Genomic DNA, 24,636 nt, shown 5'->3' with positions numbered 1-24,636 from the left:
AAGAATTCCCCATGAAATGGTGATGTAACACAGTGGTTATCATGCCCCTGTCCCCACTCTTTTGGAATGTGTTGCAGGCCTCAAATTCAAAATAAGTGAATATTTGCAAAGTTTATCCGCTTGAACATTATCTATCTTGTCTTTGTAGTGTATTAATTGAAAGGTTGAAAAGATAAAAATATAGGTTGAAAAGAATTTGCAAATCATTGTATTCTTTCTCATCGTTTTTATTTTATTGACACAATGTCCCAACTTAAATTGGAATTGGGGTTGTACACAAAATTGAGATTCAAGTACAAGCCTGAGTAGCTGTAGGTAAAGGCTGAGCCTGGTCTTTTCCTCCTTTTGGACCTAAATTTTGTCTCGTCTTGGTTACTGTTTAATGGCATAGTTGCCCTCTCAATAGAACTGTAGAGAACTAGGTAAAGGTGTTAAATTAGGGGTGGTGACACAGAGTTTCTGAAATGTGCCAACAACAATATTTCAGGAGTACATGGCATTAGAAGTAACAGACAGTATGACAGGGAGGAAACAGCCTGACTGCCACAATTGTTAAGGGGTTGCTTAGAAGATGCTACAACAGCATGTGAAGGCAAAATCTTTACGTCAACAGAGTTTTTATATTGTTTGCAACCAATCATTCCTAAATATTAATCATCAAATGTAAGTCATGCACTGCTCCATGGGCTTTTCCTTTCTAGGAACTTCGAGGCCACAGGAACTGCAAATCAAAGGGGCGTTAACTGAGCTGTGTTCGGGCCTACAACGAATTTCACAGAACTGACTTGTGACTCAAAGTGTGATATTGGTTCAGTAATGTAGGCATTCTCATTAGTTTAGCAAAAAACAGAACATCTAGAGAACTGACTCACTTCTCATTAGTGTTTCTACAAGTTTGTCACATGGTCCTGAAACGCTTTGATTTGTATAGCAATGTGTGTGTACTGTTCTCTGAGTCATCACTGATATAGTTTGTAGAGACCGAATATGAATCTGTGTCTGAATCTGTATCTGAGCTCAGACCATCCTCAGAGGAGTCTGTTGAACTGCCTTGTAGCAAAGAGTCATTTTCCTCCTTAATCTCACTACAATCCTCATCTTCTTCAATGGGTGCACACTCCAAAAAGTTATCCTCAACATTTTTGGTTTTAAACACATTTTCATATCTTGCTTTCAATATGTCTTTGCATGTTCCTTGGGGAAAGTAGGTGCGAGAATAATTATGATCACTGAATATTGTGGACAATAAATGATCAACCGTTGCAGTCTTTGTGATTCTGCTTATCTTTGTTTCCCACCTGTTTTCATTCGAAGAAGAAACAGCCTGAGGGTCACTATTGTTAAAAGGTTGTTTAGAGGATGCTCCAAAAGCATGTGAAGGAAAATCTCTTACACTCAATGTAAGTGGAGTTTTTACATTGTTGTCAATTTCAGCTGGAGGTGACATCTGTCCACTGGGTACCTTAGTAAAACAGGGGTGCGACATAAATGAGTTCTTGTAAGGAAACACTCGATGGCAGCTTGAGCAGTCATATTTGATCACCGGGTGCTTTTCATCTTGATGTTTCAGCAGTAACTCATTACTACTTCGTATTACCCCACAAATGTTACACTGGAATATTGGCATACACTTGCATTTCTCAATGGACTTCTCCAAAGTAGCAACTTTTCTGAGACCACAGGAACTGCAAATCTGAAGTTTGTTAATTAAGCTGTGATCTTTGCCTGCAATGACTTTCGCAGAACTAACTTGTTTCTCAGTAGATGAATTGGGTTCAGGAAATGTACTGACCTTTCCACAAACGATTGGTTTCTCATTATTTGAGCAAAGTTCAAGACCAGTTCTGATTTCTAGGGAATTGACTGTCTTCTCATTAGTGTTTGTACAAGTTCGTCTCATGTGCCTCAAAGGTTGTGATTTGCGTAGTATCTTGTGTGAACTGTTCTCAGAGTCATTCCTGTTGTAGTCTACAGAGACTGTAGTGGAATCTATATCTGAGCTCAGATCTTCCTCAGAGTCATTTTCCTCCTTGATTTTAAAACATACCTCATCTTCTTCTGAATGTAAATCTTCTTCAATAGGTGCACAATCCCACAGTTGCACTGGTTCCAACATGAAGTGGGCAGAGGAATAAAGGGAAGTCTTGGTACTGGATTCTTGTACTGTGTTTTGAGGCTTTTGGCTTTTAAACACCTTTTCATTTCTTGCCTGCAATATGTCTCCACATGTTTCTTGCTGTTGCACAGAGCGGAGTACTACAATGTCGACCTCAGACTCCTTAGAATCCTTACTGTCTTTTGATTTATCAATCTGTCGAGATTCGCCGACAGTGTTTTTAACATGGTCTGTATATGCCCTGGAGGAAATGTGTATGTTCTGAGCAGCTCCCTTATCGAAAACACTAGGACTTGGGGGGTTTTGGCTACCGGTGTAATTATGATTGCTGAATATTGTGGGAATTATATGATAAATCTCTTCAGAGCTTATAATACTGATTTTTGCTGTTTCCCACTCCTTTTTGTTCAAAGGGGATACAGTCTGGCGGCCACAACTATTAAGAGGTTGCTTAGAAGACATTCCAGCATCTTGTAGAGGTAAATGTTCTACAGTCAATGAAGGCGGAGGTTTTGCATTTTTTGCAGTCTTAGCTGGAGGGGGGATCTGTCCATTGTGCATCTTAGTTAAGCAGGGGTGCGATGTAAAAGAACTCTGGTTAGGAAACACCCGGTGGCAGCTGGAGCAGTAATATTTAGTTAAGGGGTGCTTCTCTGCCTGATGTTTCAGCAGCAACTCATCACTCTTTCGTATTACACCACAAATGTAACACTGGAATATTGGAATACACTTGCACTGCTCCTTGTGCTGTTCCAAACTTGGAACTTTTCTGAGGCCACAGGAACTGCAAATCTGAGGGTTGTTTATTGAACTGCGATCTTTGCCTGCAATGATTTTCGCAGAACTGTCTTGTTTCTCAGTAGATGAATTGGGTTCAGGAAATGTACTGACCTTTCCACAAACGACTGGTTTCTCATTATTTGAGCAAAGTTCAAGACCTGTACTGATTTCTAGGGAATTGATTGTCTTCTCACTAGCATTCGTACAAGTTCGTCTCATGGTCCTCAAACGTTCTGATCTACGGAGTAATCTGTGTGAACTCTTCCCTGAGTCACTGCTACTGTAGTTTGCAGAAACTGAATCTGTATCTGAACTCAGATCGTCCTCAGAGTCATCGGTTGAACTGTCTTGTATAAAAGAGCCATTTCTTTCATTGAACCCGATACTTTCCTCATCTTCTTCCTTTATTATATCTCCTTCAATGGGTGCACACTCCCATAAATTATTCTCAGCATCATCCTCCACCTTGATGCCATGGTCAAGCTGCACTGGCTCCAACATGACTGGGGCAGAAGAAGAAAAGGAAGACTTCGAATTAGTTTCTTGTGCTGTGCAGTAAAGCTTCGGGATTTTAAACACCTTTTCATAACTTGCTTGCAATACGACCCTGCCTGTGTCTTGCTGTGGCATAGGACGAATTACCAGAATTTCAACCATCTTCTGCTGGTCATCCTCAGAATCATTAGTGTCTTTTGTTTTATGTAGAGATTCACTGTAAGTGTTTTTAACATGGTCTGTATATCCCCTGGTGAAATTGCATGTGTTCTGAGCAGGTCCTTTATCTGAGACACTAGGGCTTGAGGGAAATTGTGTGCCAGGGTAATTATGATCACTGAATACTGTGGCCAACATATGAGCCCGCCCTGTAGTCCTTGTGAATCTGCTTTCCTTTTCCTCATTCTCCAGCTCCTCCTCCTCCTTCAGGTACATTATTTCAACCTCCTCAGATTTAATAATGACCTCCTCCACATCCTCATCCAGAGACTTCTTTCCGACTGTGAAAGCCGTTGTCACTTCCTTGTCAGAATCCTCGACTTTGCAGTTGTTAAACATTTTCTTGTGTTCTTCCATGTGCTGGTTCACATGCCAGGTATTCCGGAAGCTGAGATTGCAGATATTACAGCAGAGATTGTCCTTGGAATGAGAAGAAACATTCAACATTAGTAAAAAAAAAAACTCACAAATTCCTAAAAGACACACGGGTACATGCAATCATAATGGTAAACTTTAAGATTGTGCAGTGTTGTATACTTCATATTTAAGTGCTGAGTGTGGCACTTAGATTCTCTAGTAGCAAAGATGTGTAACATCTCAGAGCGCTAGCCTGTGATGTTAAATACAGAAGATGAAGTGTTGTATGGGAAAATACTATACACCAAGAAAAATAAAGAATGCAGAACAAATGTACACATGGAGGGTTCTTCACGAGTGTGATTGCATGCAGGAAGCTTCTCAAAATCCATGCCATTACGTGAAGGTTATTCAAACTGTGAATGTTCAACCTAGTGTCAGCTTTCACAAAAGCAGCTGAATTCATTCGAGTCTATAAATATTTGAACAGTGTACATGTTAAAAAGGGAATTCCACCATTTTTCACATGTAAGCGTAATTAATAGTTAAGAGAGGTTAGAATTAGAATTTTATTAACATTTTATTGGTCACTGTGCTTGCACACTGAGGAATATGTTCTCCAAATTTATCCCAAGGTGTTACACACTAGTGAACACTAGGGGGAAGTGAGCACACATGCCCAGAGTGGTGGGCAGCCCTAGTCATGGAGCCTAGGGAGCAATTTGGGGTTAGGTGCCTTGCTCAAGGGCACTTCAGTCATCTGTGCTCTGGGGATCAAACCGGCAACATTCCGCTTACAAGCCCAGTTCCCCAACCACCAAGTCATCACTACTAAATGTCTCATGAGACACTATTTGACTAATACGGTGGTAATACATAACAGACATTAACATAGTTTAAATGGTACTTAAAAGCTACATGACAGAAAGTTCATAAATAAACTGGTAATGAATACAGTGCCTCTTTCCTGTGATTCTATTTTAATTGTTTTGAGATAAGCTCTTGGCCTAATCAGTTTATTTTTTAAACAATTATTTACTGATGACAGAAAATTGCATGCAGAGTGCGATCGCCCAAAATAGTCCCCAAAAGATGAATGAACAGATTTATTTTACCAATATGATCATCCTTAAATGTGAACATTCAAAAAATATGGAAAGATTACTTTTAATTTTAGGAAGGATCTAACAAAACACCTACGTATTAGTGTTGTACACAGTGTAAAGAAATTAAAGCTGTAAGTTAAAATTAAATAAAGCTGTAAAGAAATTTGAGTTGCTATATTGAGCCATTTCACATCAGATTGGTGCATCTCATTTTATTTACTACTCAGTGACTAACCTGTGCAGAAATTATGAAACATCAGTGTAACCCCTTTAACCTGAGCCTTTTTTCTGAGTTAATTTAGGTTTAACTGCTAGAACTTGCTTGCATTTCTTGTTTTATTTTGTTAATATCTGGATTTTGCTCCAGTTCAGCATCAGACTCAAGTCCCACTGTCTTTTCATATGTGATCTCCATGGCACAAGCAATGCAGTGCCACTAAAGTGTGGGTTAGAAACAGTGGACATTAAAGTCTTGGCATTAAACATTTTAAATTACCGAAGCTTGTTTCTGCCAAAATACATTTGATTAGGAACACCTACTTGATATCTATATTAATTTTCCATTTTATCAGCTCCACTGACCATACAGCAGCACTTTGTAGCTCCACATTTACAGACTATAGTCCACCTGTTTCTCTGCATATTTTGCATTCCGATTTCCCCCTGCTCTTTAATAGTACAGACCCACACAAGACCACCACAAGAGCAGGAATGGTTTGCTTCATGGATCATTCTCAGTGCTGTAGTGACACAGGTGTGATGGTGATGTGTAGAACTGGTACAAATGTATCTGACACAACAGTGCTGCACAAGTTTTTAAACACTGTCTACATACTGTCCACTCTGTTTAACACACCTACCTCATTAGTCCACCTTGTAGATATAAAGTCAGATAAAATAGCTCATCTGTTGCTGCAGAGTTTGTGTTGGTCGTCTTTTAGTCCTTCTTCAGTGGCTGGATATTTTTGGTTGGTGGACTATTCTCTGTGCAGCAGTGACACAGAAGGCTTTAAGATCTCTAGCAGCCCCACTCTGTCTGATCCACTCATACCAGCCCAACATACACAACAAACACGCCCGTCTCAATGTAGCTCTGAGAATGATCCACCACCCAAATAATACCTGCTCTGTGATGGCCCTGACCAGCGAAAAGCAGGGTGAATGGGGAGGTAGGTGCTCTTAATCCAGAGCTCATTGAGTGTACGTAGTTGCCATAATAATGACAAATTTCCCTATAATTATGATCTATAATTATTAAATGATTGTTACTTAGCATCACATAATAATGAGAACGTTTGCCACATTATTTAGTACCTCATGTTATGAATTGGTAACTCATTAGTATGACTTGCTATTTAATTATAATCACATCTCATAGCACACATAGTAAACGTGCTTTCCTCATTTAAGAATTTCTTCACATGGTGCAGCAGTTCAATACTCTACACACAAGAGGGGTGGAGTGAAAGAGAAAGAGGGACGTGTTCAGGAAATTTTCATTTGTGAACAGTAAGGAGACGCGTCGCCATGTGAGGTCTGCTATGTTGTTTTTGCACATTAAAATGACTTTTTTCTTTACGTTCGCTATATCCTGTAAATACACGTGTAGAAACAAAGTGTTTTTCTCCAAACAAACCTCTCTTCCTTCCGCTCTGATGCCCCTTTCTTTAGTTCTTCCAGATGGAAACTCTTCACAAACTCGGTAATTTATCTGGAGTGTGTTTGTGGGTCTGGCGTTGAGTCAGTGCCCATCTTTCCACTGAAAGTTTAACGTTACTCGAGTCAGAATCACGGCGGAGTCCCGAGCCGTTCACCGCATGTTTAGACTTTAAAACCACGAGCTCACAAAGCCAACAGCATTTCCTCAGAGTTCTACAGCTACATGAAGAAACTCATTAAACTGGACTTCTGAACACACCCCAGGCTTCAAAACACCTATCAAACTCCCAAACAAATTAAATGCTATATAAATTATGTACCCAGATCTCCCCTAAATGTTTTATTTACAAATTCGCTTCTTTACATTTGCGCATGCGCGGGTTTTTAAATTATGTCAACACTGCGCATGTGCTGGTTCGTCTGTTAATTCGGTCTGTTTAAAGGCTAAGCACCACTTAATGAAACTCAATGAATATTTCACATTATCTTAGTTACTGAAAATATATAAGTATGAATTAAAATGAAAATAGTATGCTTAATTTGCTTTAAAACTGACAATTTTATTAAATTGACGGAAAAACCCGAGCTCACTCCGTAAATTCTTGAACGCAACCGGGTGACGTCACTGATGGACAACAGCTGAATAGAATAGCTTTTATTGTCGCTGAGAAAACAATGTTCAGAACAGTGTTAAAACAGTGAAAAACAGTTAAAATATAAAAATCTATATATGTGCAAAGATGGCAGATTGTTCAGAGTGCAAAATAGTAGATTGTTCCGAGCATTAACACAGAGTATAAATAGAGGCTTAATTTAAAGTGCCGTGTGCAATTTCTTGTCCATTAGAATGGGTGGTTGTCTGTTGATTCTAATGATTGTCAATCAGGATGGGTTGGTTAAGGGCGGGGGGGGTGGTTGATGGCTTTCACAGCCTGGGGATAGAAGCTGTGTTTCAACCTGTTTGTTTTTGCTTTTAATTGTCTGAATCTCTTATTGGAGGGGAGGGGAAACAGAGTGTATCCAGGGTGTGTGATGTCCATAGAAATGCTGGTAGCCTTTTTCTGGAGTCGGCTGTTGTAGATGTCGCTGAAGGGGGGTAGTGGAGTTCCTATGATTTTTTTTCCACCCCTCTCACCACTCGCTGCAGGTCTCTCCTGTCCTGTGCTGTGCAACTGGCGAACCAGACGGTGCAGCAGTACGTTAGGATGAACAACGCCGCGGTAAAACACCGTTATGACACTGGATTCAAGCCAGCCTCCACTTGGAAAAGCGTGGTCAAACTAGCCCCCCGCTTAGTTTTGAGTGAACTGCGTATTCTGAACATTATGGTAAGAGCATGTAGCGGAACGAATGTCAAGATAAAAGCCAAAAGTCACTGACAGGAGATGTATGTTATAAATAATTTTCCAAACAAATAATACATGAATAAAAACATTTGCTATATTTTTTGGATAAAATGAAGATATCAGGACCTGTCACTTCAAAGTAAAGGATCTTTCAATGCTTATATTTCTGTCATTTTTATTCTAATTGTTAAGAGAAATCCTCCATCTTCCACACACCATTTCAACTTCCTAATGAGAGTACAACACCTGATAATGTCACTCACGTAATATGAAGTCATTTAAAAATAAAGGACCTTTGAATGGTCACATCTTTCTAAATTTAATTCCAAATTTATATAATTATTGAAAGGAAACTATTAGTTTGCACAGAACATTTTCACTTCATGATGATAGGACAAAACCTGATTGTCACTCAATATCAAGTCATTCTGATGTGTCATTTCAAAATAAAGACCATTGGTGTTGTCCTATCTCTGTAACTTTAATTCCAAATTCATATAATTAATAAAAGGAAATCATTAGTTTGCACACACCATTTTCACTTCATAATGATAGTACAACACCTGAATATTTCTCTCACTTAATTTTATATAGTATATTCACTGCTAATCATTCAATACATGTCTGTGAACTTGTGTAATCTGCCTGTGTATAGTCACATATATAGATTTTTTTTCTCTGTGTAATATATCTTGTGTGTAACATGCTTTGTGAAATAAAGTGTTCTATGTGCCACAGTAAATGTGTGTACATTCAGCTGAACAAACAAATTGTAATGTCTACATCATTGCCTGCACCATTGCCTATGATATATACTGAGATGTGTTTATCTTATTGGTCTTACTCTGACTGAAATGGGGCAATGGTTAGAGACCGGGCTTGGCACCGGAAGGTTGCTGGTTCGATCCCCAGAACGGGCAGGAACATCCATGGCTGAAGTTCCCCTGAGCAAGGCACTGAATCCTCAAATGCTCCCCAGGCGGTGGGGATGGCTGCTGCCGCTCTGTGTGTGTATTCACAGCCCCTAGTGCACTAGTGTGTGCATGTGTTCACTGCCACAGATGGGTTAAATGCAGAAGACAAATTTATAAAAATTGCACATTGTACTGTATTAAAGTTTCCTGGGTCTGTAGCACGTTTGGCAGCACTGGTCAGAGTCTCATGCGTGGATGTTGCTACACAGACTGTCCCCAGACCCAGGAAACTTTAATGAAATTTACATTACCAAACAGATTTATGGTCAGTGTAGTGGAAAACATACTCCACGATCCAGTACAATGTGCAATTTTTATAAATTTGTTTTCTGCATTTAACCCATCTGTGGCAGTGAACACATGCACACACTAGTGCACTAGGGGCTGTGAATACACACACAGAGCGGCAGCAGCCATCCCCACCGCCTGGGGAGCATTTGAGGATTCAGTGCCTTGCTCAAGGGAACTTCAGCCATGGATGTTCCTGCCCGTTCTGGGGATCGAACCAGCAACCTTCCGGTGCCAAGCCCGGTCTCTAACCATTGCCCCATTTCAGTCAGAGTAAGACCAATAAGATAAACACATCTCAGTATATATCATAGGCAATGGTGCCGGCAATGATGTAGACATTACAATTTGTTTGTTCAGCTGAATGTACACACATTTATTGTGGCACATAGAACACTTTATTTCACAAAGCATGTTACACACAAGATATATTACACAGAGAAAAAAAATCTATATATGTGACTATACACAGGCAGATTACACAAGTTCACAGACATGTATTGAATGATTAGCAGTGAATATACTATATAAAATTAAGTGAGAGAAATATTCAGGTGTTGTACTATCATTATGAAGTGAAAATGGTGTGTGCAAACTAATGATTTCCTTTTATTAATTATATGAATTTGGAATTAAAGTTACAGAGATAGGACAACACCAATGGTCTTTATTTTGAAATGACACATCAGAATGACTTGATATTGAGTGACAATCAGGTTTTGTCCTATCATCATGAAGTGAAAATGTTCTGTGCAAACTAATAGTTTCCTTTCAATAATTATATAAATTTGGAATTAAATTTAGAAAGATGTGACCATTCAAAGGTCCTTTATTTTTAAATGACTTCATATTACGTGAGTGACATTATCAGGTGTTGTACTCTCATTAGGAAGTTGAAATGGTGTGTGGAAGATGGAGGATTTCTCTTAACAATTAGAATAAAAATGACAGAAATATAAACATTTAAAAATCCTTTATTTTGAAGTGACATGTCCTGGTATCTTCATTTTATCCAAAAAATAGCAAATATGTTTTTTATTCATGTATTATTTGTTTAGAAATGTATTTATTTATAACATACATCTCCTGTCAGTGACTTTTTTGGCTTTTATCTTGATATTCGTTCCGCTACATGCTCTTACCGTAATGTTCAGAATACGCAGTTCACCGAAACCTAAGCGGGGTTTGACCACGCTTTTCCAAGTGGAGGCTGGCTTGGAATGCGAATTTTCTAGTGCTTGTTCTTCAGATTCCGATAATATTCGACACTATAAACCTCCGTAATGCAACTAGCATACGAAGCCTAGTATAATCTGAGCCACCGAGTTTAGCCAGTCAAGTTAACGTTAACTAACACCGACTAAAGCAGGCGAAGTAAGTGTACTTACCCTGTTTACGTCCATGTATACAGAGGCTCGTGGACACCTTTCGTTGGTTTCCTTACATGCCCATATTGTTGGAAAAGCGCCAGCCTTAAGATCCAGTCGTCGTGTAAGCCCGGCTTTCCACATCCCATAGCTGTGGTAATCTTCGGGCGTGAAATGATCACTACAGATAACGGAGTGAACGGATGGTCCTTTCCAAAATGCCCGTTTAAACTTGACAAATTTAGTCCATTTTCTGGATATTTTGGGATCTTTGGGCCATTTGTGCACAGATGTCCCACTGTACGTCGAATTATTGCAGCCAAAAACAACACACCTTTTCGTCATTGTGCATTAAATTAAGCGCGACTCCTAGACTTGTCCACCATCTACGTCACATGCAAGACGCCTATTAGTTTCCGGGGGTGACGTCACCGCCACATGACCACAAAGATCCAAGGGATTTGTAGTTCAAATGTAATCCAAAAGTCATTGTTGAACGTTTTTATTGTATTGAGTTGTTTTATTGCTCTTCGTCACAAAATCTCTGTTGCAAAAAATGTACAGGTTTTTTTAAATTAGTTATCAGAAATAGCTGCTAAATTGGTGCCACATCTTTAATAGGTCTTCAAACATAAAAGACTCTGAGAAAGTAGCCAAATATTTGCCTTGCCTTTCAAGAGAAGCTGTTTATGCACACCACTGAATACATGGCAGCATAACACTATTATTTGTTTTACAAATGTTGACTTTATTTTGTATATATAATTTTAATTTGATGCTCAAACAAATTTGGGACAGGGGCAAAAAAGAGTGAAAGGGCTAGGAAATATTCCACATGCACAAATGGAGCAACCGCCAAAGGCTCAGGCTTTGCAAGCAAAGATAAGTTATAGCTCACAACATCAGGTCAAACAGCAGTTAGAGACAATGAATAAATTAATGCGTGAATGAAGGTATCAAGATTGCCAAATACAGCTCTGAAATCTACAGTACACAGTTATCAGGAATCCAATGATATCTCAGTCAGTGTTGGACAAGGGGTTGGTACCACTGCTGACCTTCAACGTGAGTGACCTTTGAGCACTCAGACAGCTTCTTCTTCTTCTTTTTCGTCTTTCGGCTCCTGTCTGGGGTCGCCACAGAGGACCAACAGCGATCCGCATACCAATCTGGCACAGTTTTTACGTCTGACGCCCTTCCTGACGCAACCCTCCCTATTTTATCTGGGCTTCGAGCCTTCAGAGAGCAATGTATGTTAAAAAAAAAAAAAAAAAAAACATGCTACTGTAATAAATAAAGCCACATGGGCTTGGAAATATGAGAAAATTATTGTCAATTAATTAACTCCCACTGCACCAGGAAATGTAACCTCAAACTATAATGCAAGGAGAAATATATCATCTCAGATAGTCTGAAAAACAGGACATTTGTGATCTGAGCTGGAGACATCATTGAAATTACTGGTCCAAAAATGAAAGGGACCACCCAGACTAATATCAGGGAAAGGTGCAAAAGCCAATATCTCTAATGATATAAGGCTGCATAAGTGATCACAGCATGGGTGATTTGTGTATGTGTAAAGGATACATTGATGTGAAAGTGTATATAGAGATTTTGAAGAAACATGATTCCTTCAAGGTGACGTTTTCCTGGGAAGTCCTTGGTTATTTCGACAAGACAATGGCAACAGAGCGTGGGTGCACATTTCACTCGTTGCCCTGCAGTCCAGATCTGTCTTCCATGGTGCGTCATGCACCTGCAGTCTAGTAGCAAGCAAGAATGAACAAAAATTTCCACTTGAAATACTTTCTTTGTAATCTTAGGTTTCAAAATGTTTGTGTTAAGAGTGTAAGAAAAATGATGCAACACAATTGTAAACATGAATTTCAGTGTGTTGCGTGCATCAAATTCTACATTTTTTATATTTACAATTTAGTCAGTAAAACTATTGGAAATATATTCTGTCGTTCTGTCAGTTAAATAAATATTCAGGAAAATCACATTCTTGATTTATTGTTTTTCACAGGGTTTTTAACCACGTTACTGTTTACACTTATTTTTATATTACATATTTGAATGTGTTTTCTTGTAATAAATCTAAATCTCTTGAAGCACATTTTGTTTTGAAAGTGTTTGGACTGAGAATTAAAAAAAAACATGAACATTTAAAATATTTGTAGAATTACGGAAGACATTTTTCACAATAACATGAACTGTTTTATTGAAGTATATAATAATAATTTAAAAAAAGTACAATTATCTGACAATCCTGTTATTCAGCAAAAGCTTCCTGATCTTGCTGCAATGTTTGCCCTAGATTTCTGATGTAGGCAACAGATTCCGCTAATTCAAAAATAACAGCGATGTTACCATGTGCTTGGGCCAAAAAAACACTGCCAGCAAACACATATTTGCTCTATTTTCACCCTTCAAAATTGACAGGCAATAAGTGCAGCCCCCACACGGGACACATCCACTACTCCAGGGAGGATTTCTGGTGAAATGGGGGGCAGCTACCTCATGCCTCAGACCCATGGTACCTGCATCTTTCCATGGCCCATCTTCAAAGCACATGAAAGAGAGACTTCCTCCATTTCTCCAGTTGTCAGGCATTTCTGCAATAACCTTCTTGGCTATGACAATAAGCGGCTATACTCTGACAAGGCAGAGGACTTCTTTACACCATCCCAAATTCTGGCAGCATAGTGGAACCTGTGTAGCCATAGAAACAGGAACATATGAAACATACATGTCACATTTAATATCAGATAAAAAAAATACTTGTATTTTAATTGCGTAATTATACTTTGGTAAAATGTACACATTATTAGTATTTCAAACGATATACAAAAAGTGGAAGCCCAATTTAACTATTCACTCATTTAATAAAGACCAAAATAATAATAATTCATTTTTACAAATATTTTGTATTCATTTGGGGTGTTTTTGCATGATGTTTTGTGTTGTAATCCACCAATTTATATTGTAAGTTTATAGACTCCCCTTATAATTAAAAAATTCCGTGACACACACAGCTTGTACAAAACCTCCATAGAAAAACACAAAGCCCAAAGCGGAATTATAGCTAGTGTTATAAAGGCTCCCAAACACTTGGTTGTGGAACAGCAGAACTATGTACTTGTACTACAATGTTGGTTTGACAACTCTGTGTTTAAGCTGGAAGCACTACTTAATTATTCAATTTATATAGACTCCTGTCTTTTTGTGTTCAATATAAATGTGATTTAATGTTGTTTTGTTTTGTCAGTAAGCTAATAAAGGCCTAAATGAAAAAATAAATAAAACATGAGCTTTTATTAGCTGAATTCACATATTAGAAGATGTACCAATCTTATGTAAAATTGCAAAATGAGTTATTACTAAGTTATCAGAGTGAGTAAGTGAAACCCTTTGGTTTAGTTAGAAAGTTAGTTAGTTTGTATTTAAAGCCATATCTGCATAAGGGCCACATTCATGGCAATAAAGGTAGTAAGATGTTATTAATTTACTAATATCTCTTTGTTTTAAGCCTTATCCTCTTGGCTGATAATTCCTACCAGTTTTTCTCTGTGAGGATGGTGTGTGAGAGCTGATTGCGGGACATGGCTAAGACTTGGCTTCGAAGTTTAGACACCATGGAAGAGAAGCTGGGGTGACCCCTGTAGCCAGGCAGGAGAGAGAAAAGAGGTGCTGATCCAGTACCTACAACACAAAATCAGATTTTTACCTAGAATTTTGCTTTTAGTTAATTAACTGGAGTCTAATTAAATGAATTTAGTGTTCATGCCCGATGAATATGAAGATTATAACATTGACCCACAATTCCCATACTTAAAAATGCCTAAATCATGCAGTTTAATATGTTAATAATTCTGATCAATGTCTACAACTATAATCTTTTTTACATTTCATAATGGAAATGAATAGCAATAAGAAAATCAACTGCAGTAGGTTAACTGTTCTCCCACCTGCCCTCAACAGAGCTTCATCTCCGTCGTTCTCAAGTATCGGCAAAAGGAACAGGTTAACTTCAGTTCCGAGGTAGTCTCGTTCCAGCCCAGGGAATACATTACAGTCCAGCATGGACAATGTACCTTATAAAACAACACCACCACAAGGGTCAATGACCATCTTTTAGAAGTGGGTGATACTACAAAAATATTTGAGAACAATTATTTTCACAATTAATTATGCTTTATTTGTCATGAAACGTGCAGTTGATCAGTGTGGTGACAAGAAGCATTTCTTCTAATGACTCTTCACTTTATATGGACACTTCATATGGACACATTTAGACTGTTTGCATTGGTTAATTGCACTACCTCCATCACACAGAGAATTTCTATATCTATTTTTTATATTTACTTCTACATTCAGGTCTATATACTACATTCAGTTCTGTATTGTATATTCAGACCTATATTTCTATTTTAGTTGCCACACACACACACACACACACATTTTTGTATCCTACTCCTGTAGATTACTACTGGATGCCTTGAATTACCCTTTGGGATCAACAAAGTATCTATCTATCTAGTGGCCTGAAGGTGTCAAAGATTGTGTACTAACCTTATTTTAAATATTTGCCCATATGTGGAGGTGGGAGTGGTGGGAGTATTTTAAGTTCTTCAGACAAACCTTTATACTTTAAATGGGAATGGGTCATCAGCTTGTCCACAACTGTGTGCATATTCTTCAGGTTTCGAGGACAAAACTCCTCCCTTCTCGCCTTGTTCTGCAAGAAAACTAAAAACAACAAATGTCGGCCTTGCAATTATTTTATAACAAATATTTTGTGTCAATGTCAGTGTTAAAAAAAAGCAATTGTGAAGAGAGAGAAATTGTGATGCAAAGTGTGAAAGAATAAGTATGCAGTTTAATTAGATGAAGGGGCTGTTAACTTTATATCAGTATTAATATTCTCAGACCCATTAACATACACATGGCATATACTGTCTATTTTATAGAAAAAAAGTTATACATTTTTAACCACAGTCAGCTGGACACACGTAAAACTAAAATCCACAAATGTATTGAATAGAAATGATTTTTTCCACCTCATTCAAAAACTCTCACGGTCACATGGAACCTTAAAAAGGTCTGCTCTTGCACATTTTAAGCCATTTGAGAAGGTACTGATTCACACATTCACGACATTTGATTTACAAATGCAAATCTTTTTTTTCATATTTGTGAATTTTAATTATTATTATTGTTGCTGTTGTTGTTTTAAATTTGTGCATTCCAATACATTTGTGGATTTTAATGTTACGTGTATGTAGTTGCTCAAATGCAGTTACAAAGTCGGTTACATTTGTGAGTATTGTTTTACAAACTCAAAATCTTTTTGACCCTTTTTTGACTCCATATACCAGAACCCAGGAAGAATTCTTTGAGTTTATAAAAGTTATCTGGGTATGTCATTCATGTTTAATTTATCCCTTTCCAAGTTATACATTTTTTGTTGAGCTCTCCAAGTTCAAGGGTATGTATACTATATAGGGTGCATACTTATAGACCAATAAGCACTTATAATACAACCACCTGCTAAAGCTGTATAAGTAAATGGAGAGGAGCTGCTAAAATGTCCAATAGCACAATCTCACTTATGTTAGAACATTAACATGGAACAATGTCACAGAGGTCTTCACTTTTATATTTGTATTCTCATTTCTAAGTTAAATTTGCACCGCGACCCTGAAATGGACAACCGGAAAAGATGATGACGAAGTTCAATTGATGAAACAGGAATTTAGTGAAAACAGAAATGAGTGAAATGTTCGATCTAGGCTTACTGAGGTGGGGATAGTACTCAGACCCATCATCTGGCCCTGAGGATCCAGAGCTGTCATGACTGGCAGATGGAGTAGAGGGCTTCAGCATCTCAGCAGTCTGAAGAAACCTAATTAAAAAAAAAATTTAAAAAAGTGTAGTTGTCTTTTCATATATTAGTTGTACACAACAGTGGTCATAAAAACGACTAACTGTCTCAAACACTGCTGCATCAACCAAACTAAATTGCTGTACAATCCAATTATTTACTGTGTAATATACAAATATATATGTATTTTGGACCAAAATAAGTTTACTACATTTAAACTTGCAAAAATATTTTGAAATTATATTATTATCTGTATCTGAAAACAAACTAGTGATACAAAATTGTAGAATCATATTAAATAGCAGTAGTAAAAGATGACAAAATAATTTATAGTTACTTTTTACTTATAACTAAGTATAATATATAATAATAAGCTAATAACTATTATTATAGTTACATTTTTTTTTTAAATATCTTCGAATGATCAATTTTTACCTATAAAATCACTTTAGATGAGCAGGTAAAATTAGGCTATCATGCTCACTCTTCTACCACAAAGAAGAAAAACAACTGACAATGTGAGTGTGTGCCATTTCAGGATGACCTTGGTCACAGTAGGAGATCACTATTTGTTTTTGTTTTTATTTGTCATATTTGTATTTTTATTATTGTGTGTGCAACGGATATATGCAATGAAGTAATTGAAGAATTCCAGTGCTATTACAAAGAACTTTGCCTAAAATTGTGCTTTTCATAAAGCGCAAGATCTGACCTGTACAGGTTAATGTCTGTGAACCAATCTTGAACTGCTATTACAACATGGCACACAGTGAAGAGAAAGGCAGCTATCTGTAAAGACTGAATAAAAGGAGAGAACATGGTGATGTATGTTTGACATGGTGGATACATGTGAAACAAACAGATCTAACTTTATCAGATCAACATTACTTCTTAACTTCTGAATCATTCTGCAGAAAGCATTTAGATAAATGCAAGCAGGCAAAATACTCACCTGCATCTCTACGTATGTGTGCGGAAGGTTATACTCAGGGGGCAGCTTTCGGTCATTATTGATGAGATGATCCAAGATGGAGGGGCTCAGTATGGGCTGTGAACAGAGCAGTAAATCATACACTTTTAATAATTTGAGCATAAACAGAAAAGGAACTAGAGAAGTACAGAAAACACACTTCTAATAAAAGTCAGAGGCAGCTGTTTTCTTTGAACAAAAGACTGAAATGTGGAATAATGCTAATTTGATATTACAATAATTACACTAGGGTATGAGAGAATGCATTACTCCAGCTCTGTGCATGACATTTTTCTCAGCTGAAAACTGAAGAAATATTTCCAGTTACTTTCATTTTTCCTATGAAACATAATTCTGACTAACACCTCTTTTCATAGCTGAGAGGGTCTTGCCCTATTGTTCTGTAATAATAGAGGACAGGAACAAATGATATTCATGTGAGCAGTCATTCATGAGTACAATCTTCAAACCCAATGTCTCCAATCTTACCTGTGTGTCCAGGAAGATGACTCTCTCCTGTGTAATGTAGAAGTCAATACCACTGCTCTGGTTCCCTCCTCTCTCCTTAATCTCCTGCGTCTGGGCCCTGAACACATATGATCTTCCCAACAAAGCATATTCAGTGGTTAGAAAATGAAATGGATTCAAGATATGAGTTGTGTAGAGAAACCTTGGCAGACTTTTCATGTCATGAGTTTTTGTTGAAACAAAATATCAGAGAATTGAATTGCTGACATTCAATGACGTTTAGTGGACAGCAGACTGATATGGGTGGTTAAAGTTAAAATGCTCATTTATAAATTTCCTGTGACTGTTTATAAAAAAAAACTTACAGGTGCATCTCAGTAAATTAGAATATCATCAAAAAGTTAATTTATTTCAGTAGTTCATTTCAAAATGTGAAACTTATATATTAGAGACATTACAGAGTGATCAATTTCAAGTGTTTATTTTTTTTAAATGTTGATGATTATGGCTTACAGTCAGTGATAACCCAGAAGTCATTATCTCAGAAAATTTGAATAATCAACATAAAATGCCTGCAACGGTTCCTAAGCCTTTTAAATGGTCCTTTAGTCTGGTTCAGTGGGCTACACAATCATGGGGAAGACTGCTGACTTGACAGATGTTCAGAAGGCTGTCATTGACACCCTCCTGCCTTATCCAGGCATATTAATGGAAGGTTGAGTGGAAGGAAAAAAGTGTGGGAGAAAAAGGTGCAAAAGCAACAAGGAAAACTACATCCTTGAAAGTACTGTCAAGAAAAGGCCATTAAAAAAATTGGGGGAGATTCACAAGGAGTGGACTGCTGCTGGAGTCAGTGCTTCAAGAGCCACCACACAGAGACATATCCAGGCCATGGGCTACAACAGTCTATTCCTTGTGTCAAGCCACTCATGACCCTGAGACAACACCAGAAGAGTCTCACTTGGGGCCAAGGAGAAAAAGGACTGGACTGTTGCTCAGTGTCCAAAAGTCTTGTTTTCAGATAAATTTTGCATTTCATCTGGAAATCAAGGTCCCAGAGTCTGGAGGAAGATTGGAGAGGTACACAATCGAAGCTGCTTGAGTGTGATGTTTCCACAATCATTGATGTGGGGAGCCATGTCATCTGCTGGTGTTGGTCCACTGTGTTATTTCAAGTCCAAAGTCAGTGCTGCCGTCTACCAGGAACTTTTAGAGCACTTCATGCTTCCCTTTGTTGACAAGCTTTATGGAGAATCAGTTTTCATTTTCCAGCAGGACTTGGCACATGTCCACACTGCCAAAATACCTGGTTTAAAAACTACAGTATCACTGTGCTTGATTGGCCAGCAAACTCTCCTGACCGAAACCCCACAGGGAATCTATTGTCAAGAGGAAGATGAGAGACACCAGACCCAACAATGCAGACGACCTGAAGGCTGCTATCAAACAACATAGGCTTCCATAACACCTCAGCAGTGCCACAGGCTGATGGCCTCCATGCCACACAACATTGATGTAGTAATTCATGCAAAAGGAGCCCTGACCAAGTATTGAGTGCATATACTGTATGTACTTTTCAGTAGTGACTTTTGGGTTTATTGACTGTAAGCCATAATCAAGCTTGGAATAGATCACTCTGTTTGTAATGAATTTGTTTAACACATGGGTTGAATTACTGAAATAAATTAACTTTTTGATGTTATTCTAATTTATTGAGAGGCACCTGTATATAGGTAGAAATTCAAACTTTCACAGTCCACTCTGAGCTCCACCTACCTTTTAATTGCAGTGTTCATTACAACTAGTGTACACATACACACTCTGTTGCTGCTTTATTTCTCAGCCATCCGCTTTCCCTTCCTCATTGGTCAGCTTATTATTATTATTATTTGCTGACCAGATATTACTTAAGTGAAGAATGATTTTCTGTGCAGAACTCACACAGATATGGTAGTTTGTGCATGGTGAAACTATGAATTTGTCAGTCCCAGTATTAATGTAGAGGTTTTCACACACATCACTGGTCCACCACCAAAAGAAGTGGTAAGAAATTGGTGTAGGCTATAAGAAGATTAACACAAATTTTGTATCAACATATGTGCTATGTTTACTTAATGTGCCAGTAGGTGTTCCTTTTAAAGCCAGTAAGTGTATTTAGTGTTATTTGTTGGGTTGGGGCAATTGATGTCAGACTATTTCAAAATTCTACTTAAATAAATAAGACTATTTGATTAGTGATAAACACTGGACATGTAAAACACATTTCCTCTAGACAGATACAAACTTCAACAGATAAACAAAAACCGAGAAATGCATCACAATCTATTGTCTACCTCTGGTCTTCTTCAGGTGTGTTGGCTGAGAGAAGGGACATGATTGTGGACTTTCCCGTTCCCTGTAGTCCAATGACTCCAACAACGAGCATGTCTGTCTGGTCCCGCAGATACTGAAAAAAAGACGTACAGATGTAACTGACAAAAAAAATACACTTATAGTTATTTGAATTTGCATTAATTTAGACTACATCCAGCACTGTATCTTAGTCATAGGTTAAAACTCAGTCATAGACGAGATTTATGTAGTGGTTATTGTAGTGGGTAACACTGCTATTCTTGATGTAGCCAACTGGGGTTTACATCCAGGACCAAGCAACCACACTATTCTATAACCAGAGGGGACAAAACAAGAACCTAATTATCCTCTCCAGGTTTTTCCTTTTCAACTGCATGGCTTCTCTTATCATGTATATGACCAACCTCAGAAGTGTCTGCACGGTTGAAACAAAATTCTGGGAAGGATTTCTACTGTGTGGACCTGAATTTATCAGTGATGTCTATACTAGTGAGTGTCTTTGAGCGACTTTAAAGAGCCCTAAGGCTACTTTCATCTACTCTATATACCACAGCATGATTAAATATGCAAGTTGCTCTGCCAAAAGCCTTACATGTAAAAAAAAAAAAAAACCCAGCTTTACATTCAAACAAGGTTTAGAAAATGTCAATGCAAAACAGTGTAAACTAAAGACACTTACCTCCATAGCGCTGTCACACCAGTTCATTTGGTCATCCACCAGTTTAATGCTGTGCTTCATCTTTTCAGGAGGCAAGAGCTTAGTCTGGCCAATCACAGCTAAAACATAGGGTAGAAAAAATGAGGTTTTATAGAGTTGCTATAAAAAGGCAGATTTACTAAAAGGGGCATTCAATTACTGACGTTCCGATGAGTCTGGCTCTACTTGACTCAACTCGGCTTAGCTCTCCCCATGAAATGGAGCCAGTGATACTGAAAAACAGCGCCTCTAACAGTAATTGTGGGCTCTGAAAACCACAACAATGACGATGATAAATTTAAAATTTAGGTGCTGTTTACTTGTTTATTCAGGTGTTGTTTTTGTTTTGGACTGGACACTGCTCTGCATCCCAGTTCTCACAGATCAGTTTTTTTGTTGCACATTTGGCTTCTGCTGGAAATTTTCATTGGCCATCAGCCCAAGGATCTTATAAACCTCTTCAAAACACCTCGAGGTAAAGGTGTGAGTTGGATAAAAACAGATGTGAAAACTGCTGTAACTTAAGAGGTTTTACAAGTGGCAAATTTGTGCTGGATTTGAATGAGCACGGTTGGAACCCAGCATGACCAGGGACTGAAAAAGTACCTGGTTCTAGGGACCATGTACCAGATTTGGCCAGTGGAAAACCAAAAAGGAAAGTTGAGTAGAGTCCCTACAGTGGAAAAGCGCCTTTGGTTAGTTACCTTTTAAACTGTCCATAAAAAATGATCACAGACACAATTTAACAATTAATAACATGACCAGTGCAACCTGGATGTGGACATACTTTCTTTTAGCAATTAAAAACAAAAAATATGCCATTTGAGCCCGGATGCTCAAGCTTTTGGAGGAGCAATACAGGAGGACACAATCTTTGAGCATTGTGCTTTATATTAACAAAGACACTGCTGAGAACTCATAAAAACTCACGGTCAACAGCTCCGGTTGATGCAGCTGAACCCATGCCACGATTCTGGATTTGATAAACTGGCTGTGTTGGACGTTGGCCTTCTCTCTCCAGCTTTGCAACACCTGGGCCAGAAGCTGGGGTGGCAGCGTCAGGGGCAGCAACACATTTCCCCCCTTCCTCCCTTGGTTTCATCAGCATGATGGGCTTCTCCATTGGGGTGCCACTGACAGCAGCACTCAGCTTTGACTAAAGAGCAACCAATTACAAAACACTAAACATGTTAACGTGCATCATTATTTGGATTTCAGTAGTTATGTTATTATTCAAATACTCATGTAGGCAGCATTCTCTGATTTTGTATAATGGATTAAAGCCATTATATAGTTTTCTCTAATTACTAAGTGACTCGTATACTGCTGGGTTTTATCAGATTGCTAATATTCTAGTAAATTTAGAATACAATTTACAGAATATTGATGCAGTGGTCATACATTTTTATGGTTGATTCTGATTCCAATTACTCTACTGCCAACTTACGTGATCTGAGATTTTGTTTAGGGTTTATTTAAAACATACTTTAACACATTAAGAAACACACTCACACATTTCCAGTACCTGAAAGAAATTATCAGTCCACTGCATTCAATAAGACCACAGTACAGTAGGTTAATAACCACTTAATGTCAATTTTCAATAACTAGAAAATGGTGATTCTCCTTGATAATACAGATTCATCGTTCCTATATTAAGGTTATTACGTTTTAGAGTACCAGTCAGGTTTTTTTTGACAAGATTTCAGTTTAGTTTGGGAATTTTATTATTTTAGGGTAAGAAACATTTTCACATTGCTTTTTTTTCACTCACTTATGCAGACACTACATATATATTTTATGTTTTGTTCTAGAACAGAAATGACTGCAAATATTTCATTATGATAAACAAAGTGCAAACTAATTAGCCCTGTAGAAATTTGTGGCAAAATTGTGCAAACAGGTAGTGTCGCAGTCACACAGCTCCAGGGACCTGGAGGTTGTGGGTTCGAGTCCCGCTCCGGGTGACAGTCTGTGAGGAGTTTGGTTTGTTCTCCGTGTCAGCATGGGTTTCCACCCACGGTCCAAAAACACATGTAGATAGGTGGATTCAAAGTGTCCGTAGGTGTAAGTGTGTGAGTGAATGTGTGTGTGAAGGACTGGTGCCCCCTCCAGGGTGTGTTTCTGCCTTGCACCCAATGATTCTGGGTAGGCTCCAGACCCACTGCAACTCTAAACTAGACAAGCAGTTACAGACAATGAATGAGAACAGATGTGCATGTTCAGCCTGACAGCTCCAATAATATATGTTGATTGAAAGAGCAATGTATTTGCATTTTAGCCTTAAAATAATACATGTATACATACATACAGACTCACCCTCTCTCCAGGAGGCTTGGCTAAAATGATGGGGGTCTTCTGAAGAAGTGGACCAGGAGGATCTTCACTCCCATCCTAAGAACCAAAGAAAATTTTATTCTGTTTAGTACACTCACTGTGTTGAACCATGGTATGATTCAAGAATTACAATAATTTCAAACTGAGACATTCAATGATTTTACCATGCAATATTTCTCTTACCCCTAATTCTATAAGTAGATAGTTTGAAGTGATTTTATTTTTTGATAACTAGAAAACTGTAGGTGATTTTTACTGTGTGATATCTAGTGAGATTGAAGTGACTTTACCCTGTGACAATTAGAGATTGGTAGATCATTATACTCTGTGAAAACAATAAGAGTTTAAGGTGATTTTACCCTGTGATAAATAGGAATTAGACACAATTTTATCCCGTGATAACCAGAGAGTTGGAGGTGATTTTATTCTGTGATAAATGGAGAGATTATTTTTACCCGACGTTCCCGAGGACCCAGATCCCGGTCTCTGCTGGGGCCGGAGAGGTTGAGCGCAGCGGCGGCGGGTTCTCGGTCCCTGCGGCGCCTTCTTCTACGGCTCTGAGCGTACAGCCCTGGCTGGCTGTGTCCAGACTCCGACATTAATACAGCTTATTACACAGTACACAGCTTATTACACAGTACACAACTAAAACACAAAACCCGCGAATACCGAACTCAATCTAGCTATTTCAGCTGCTAGCTCATTTAGCACCCTTTACTTATTCCGAACAATGATAGCTAGCTACAATGTTTTCAAGCCACGTATGAAAACAAATTAACGTTTATGTTGACCCGTCTGGATTAAGGCCAAAAACCGAAAGAAAAATATTAAGAATACAGTTAGAGACCGTTTATAGCTAGCCACTTTAGCTCAACCCTGCTAGCGTTGCCTAGCTACAAGTCCCTGATCCGGACAGAGCAAGCGGTACCGCTATTTTTGGTTCCTAGATCTTCGTGTCAAACTGACACACGTTTAACACTTGCGTACAACAAATAAAGCTGCAAAATTCGGTTAGAGTATCTTTGATATTCTATTCCTTTCAGAAAAAAACTACATTTCAAAATAATAAATGTGAAATTTTATTTGGCGTCCAATCAGTATTATTTATTTATTAATGTAATAAATCACAATTTCTCAACTGTTAGTATTAAAATCTGTTTGTGTGCTATAAACAACCTGCTGAAAGAAACATTTCTTCATTTTGACGTCCCATGAAAATGT

General features: G+C 38.1%; 2 protein-coding genes across 2 annotated transcripts; both read right to left on the bottom strand.

Moving 5' to 3' along the window:
* Positions 1-227: 227 nt before the first annotated feature.
* LOC136708008 (uncharacterized) lies at positions 228-7,051 on the bottom strand. Its single transcript, XM_066682267.1, has 2 exons — positions 6,710-7,051; positions 228-4,030 (listed from the first exon to the last, which is right to left on the bottom strand). The coding sequence occupies exon 2, from the start codon at positions 3,965-3,967 to the stop codon at positions 899-901; it is 3,069 nt and encodes a 1,022-aa protein (XP_066538364.1). The 5' UTR covers positions 3,968-4,030; positions 6,710-7,051; the 3' UTR covers positions 228-898.
* A 5,704-nt stretch (positions 7,052-12,755) lies between these two features.
* smg9 (SMG9 nonsense mediated mRNA decay factor) lies at positions 12,756-24,349 on the bottom strand. The gene is made up of 13 exons (XM_066683419.1): positions 23,871-24,349; positions 23,398-23,472; positions 22,009-22,234; positions 21,061-21,158; positions 20,363-20,475; positions 18,051-18,162; positions 17,544-17,639; positions 17,304-17,389; positions 16,506-16,612; positions 15,349-15,456; positions 14,676-14,801; positions 14,265-14,409; positions 12,756-13,419 (listed from the first exon to the last, which is right to left on the bottom strand). Exons 1-13 carry the CDS (start codon positions 24,012-24,014, stop codon positions 13,341-13,343), a joined length of 1,515 nt encoding a protein of 504 aa, XP_066539516.1. The 5' UTR covers positions 24,015-24,349; the 3' UTR covers positions 12,756-13,340.
* Positions 24,350-24,636: the final 287 nt, after the last annotated feature.

Source organism: Hoplias malabaricus, chromosome 10 (genome assembly GCF_029633855.1).
Source record: "Hoplias malabaricus isolate fHopMal1 chromosome 10, fHopMal1.hap1, whole genome shotgun sequence".
In the NCBI taxonomy this organism is placed as follows: domain Eukaryota; kingdom Metazoa; phylum Chordata; class Actinopteri; order Characiformes; family Erythrinidae; genus Hoplias; species Hoplias malabaricus.
The sequence above is the reverse complement of the archived record's forward strand: the minus strand, read 5'-3'. Positions and strand labels throughout refer to the sequence as shown.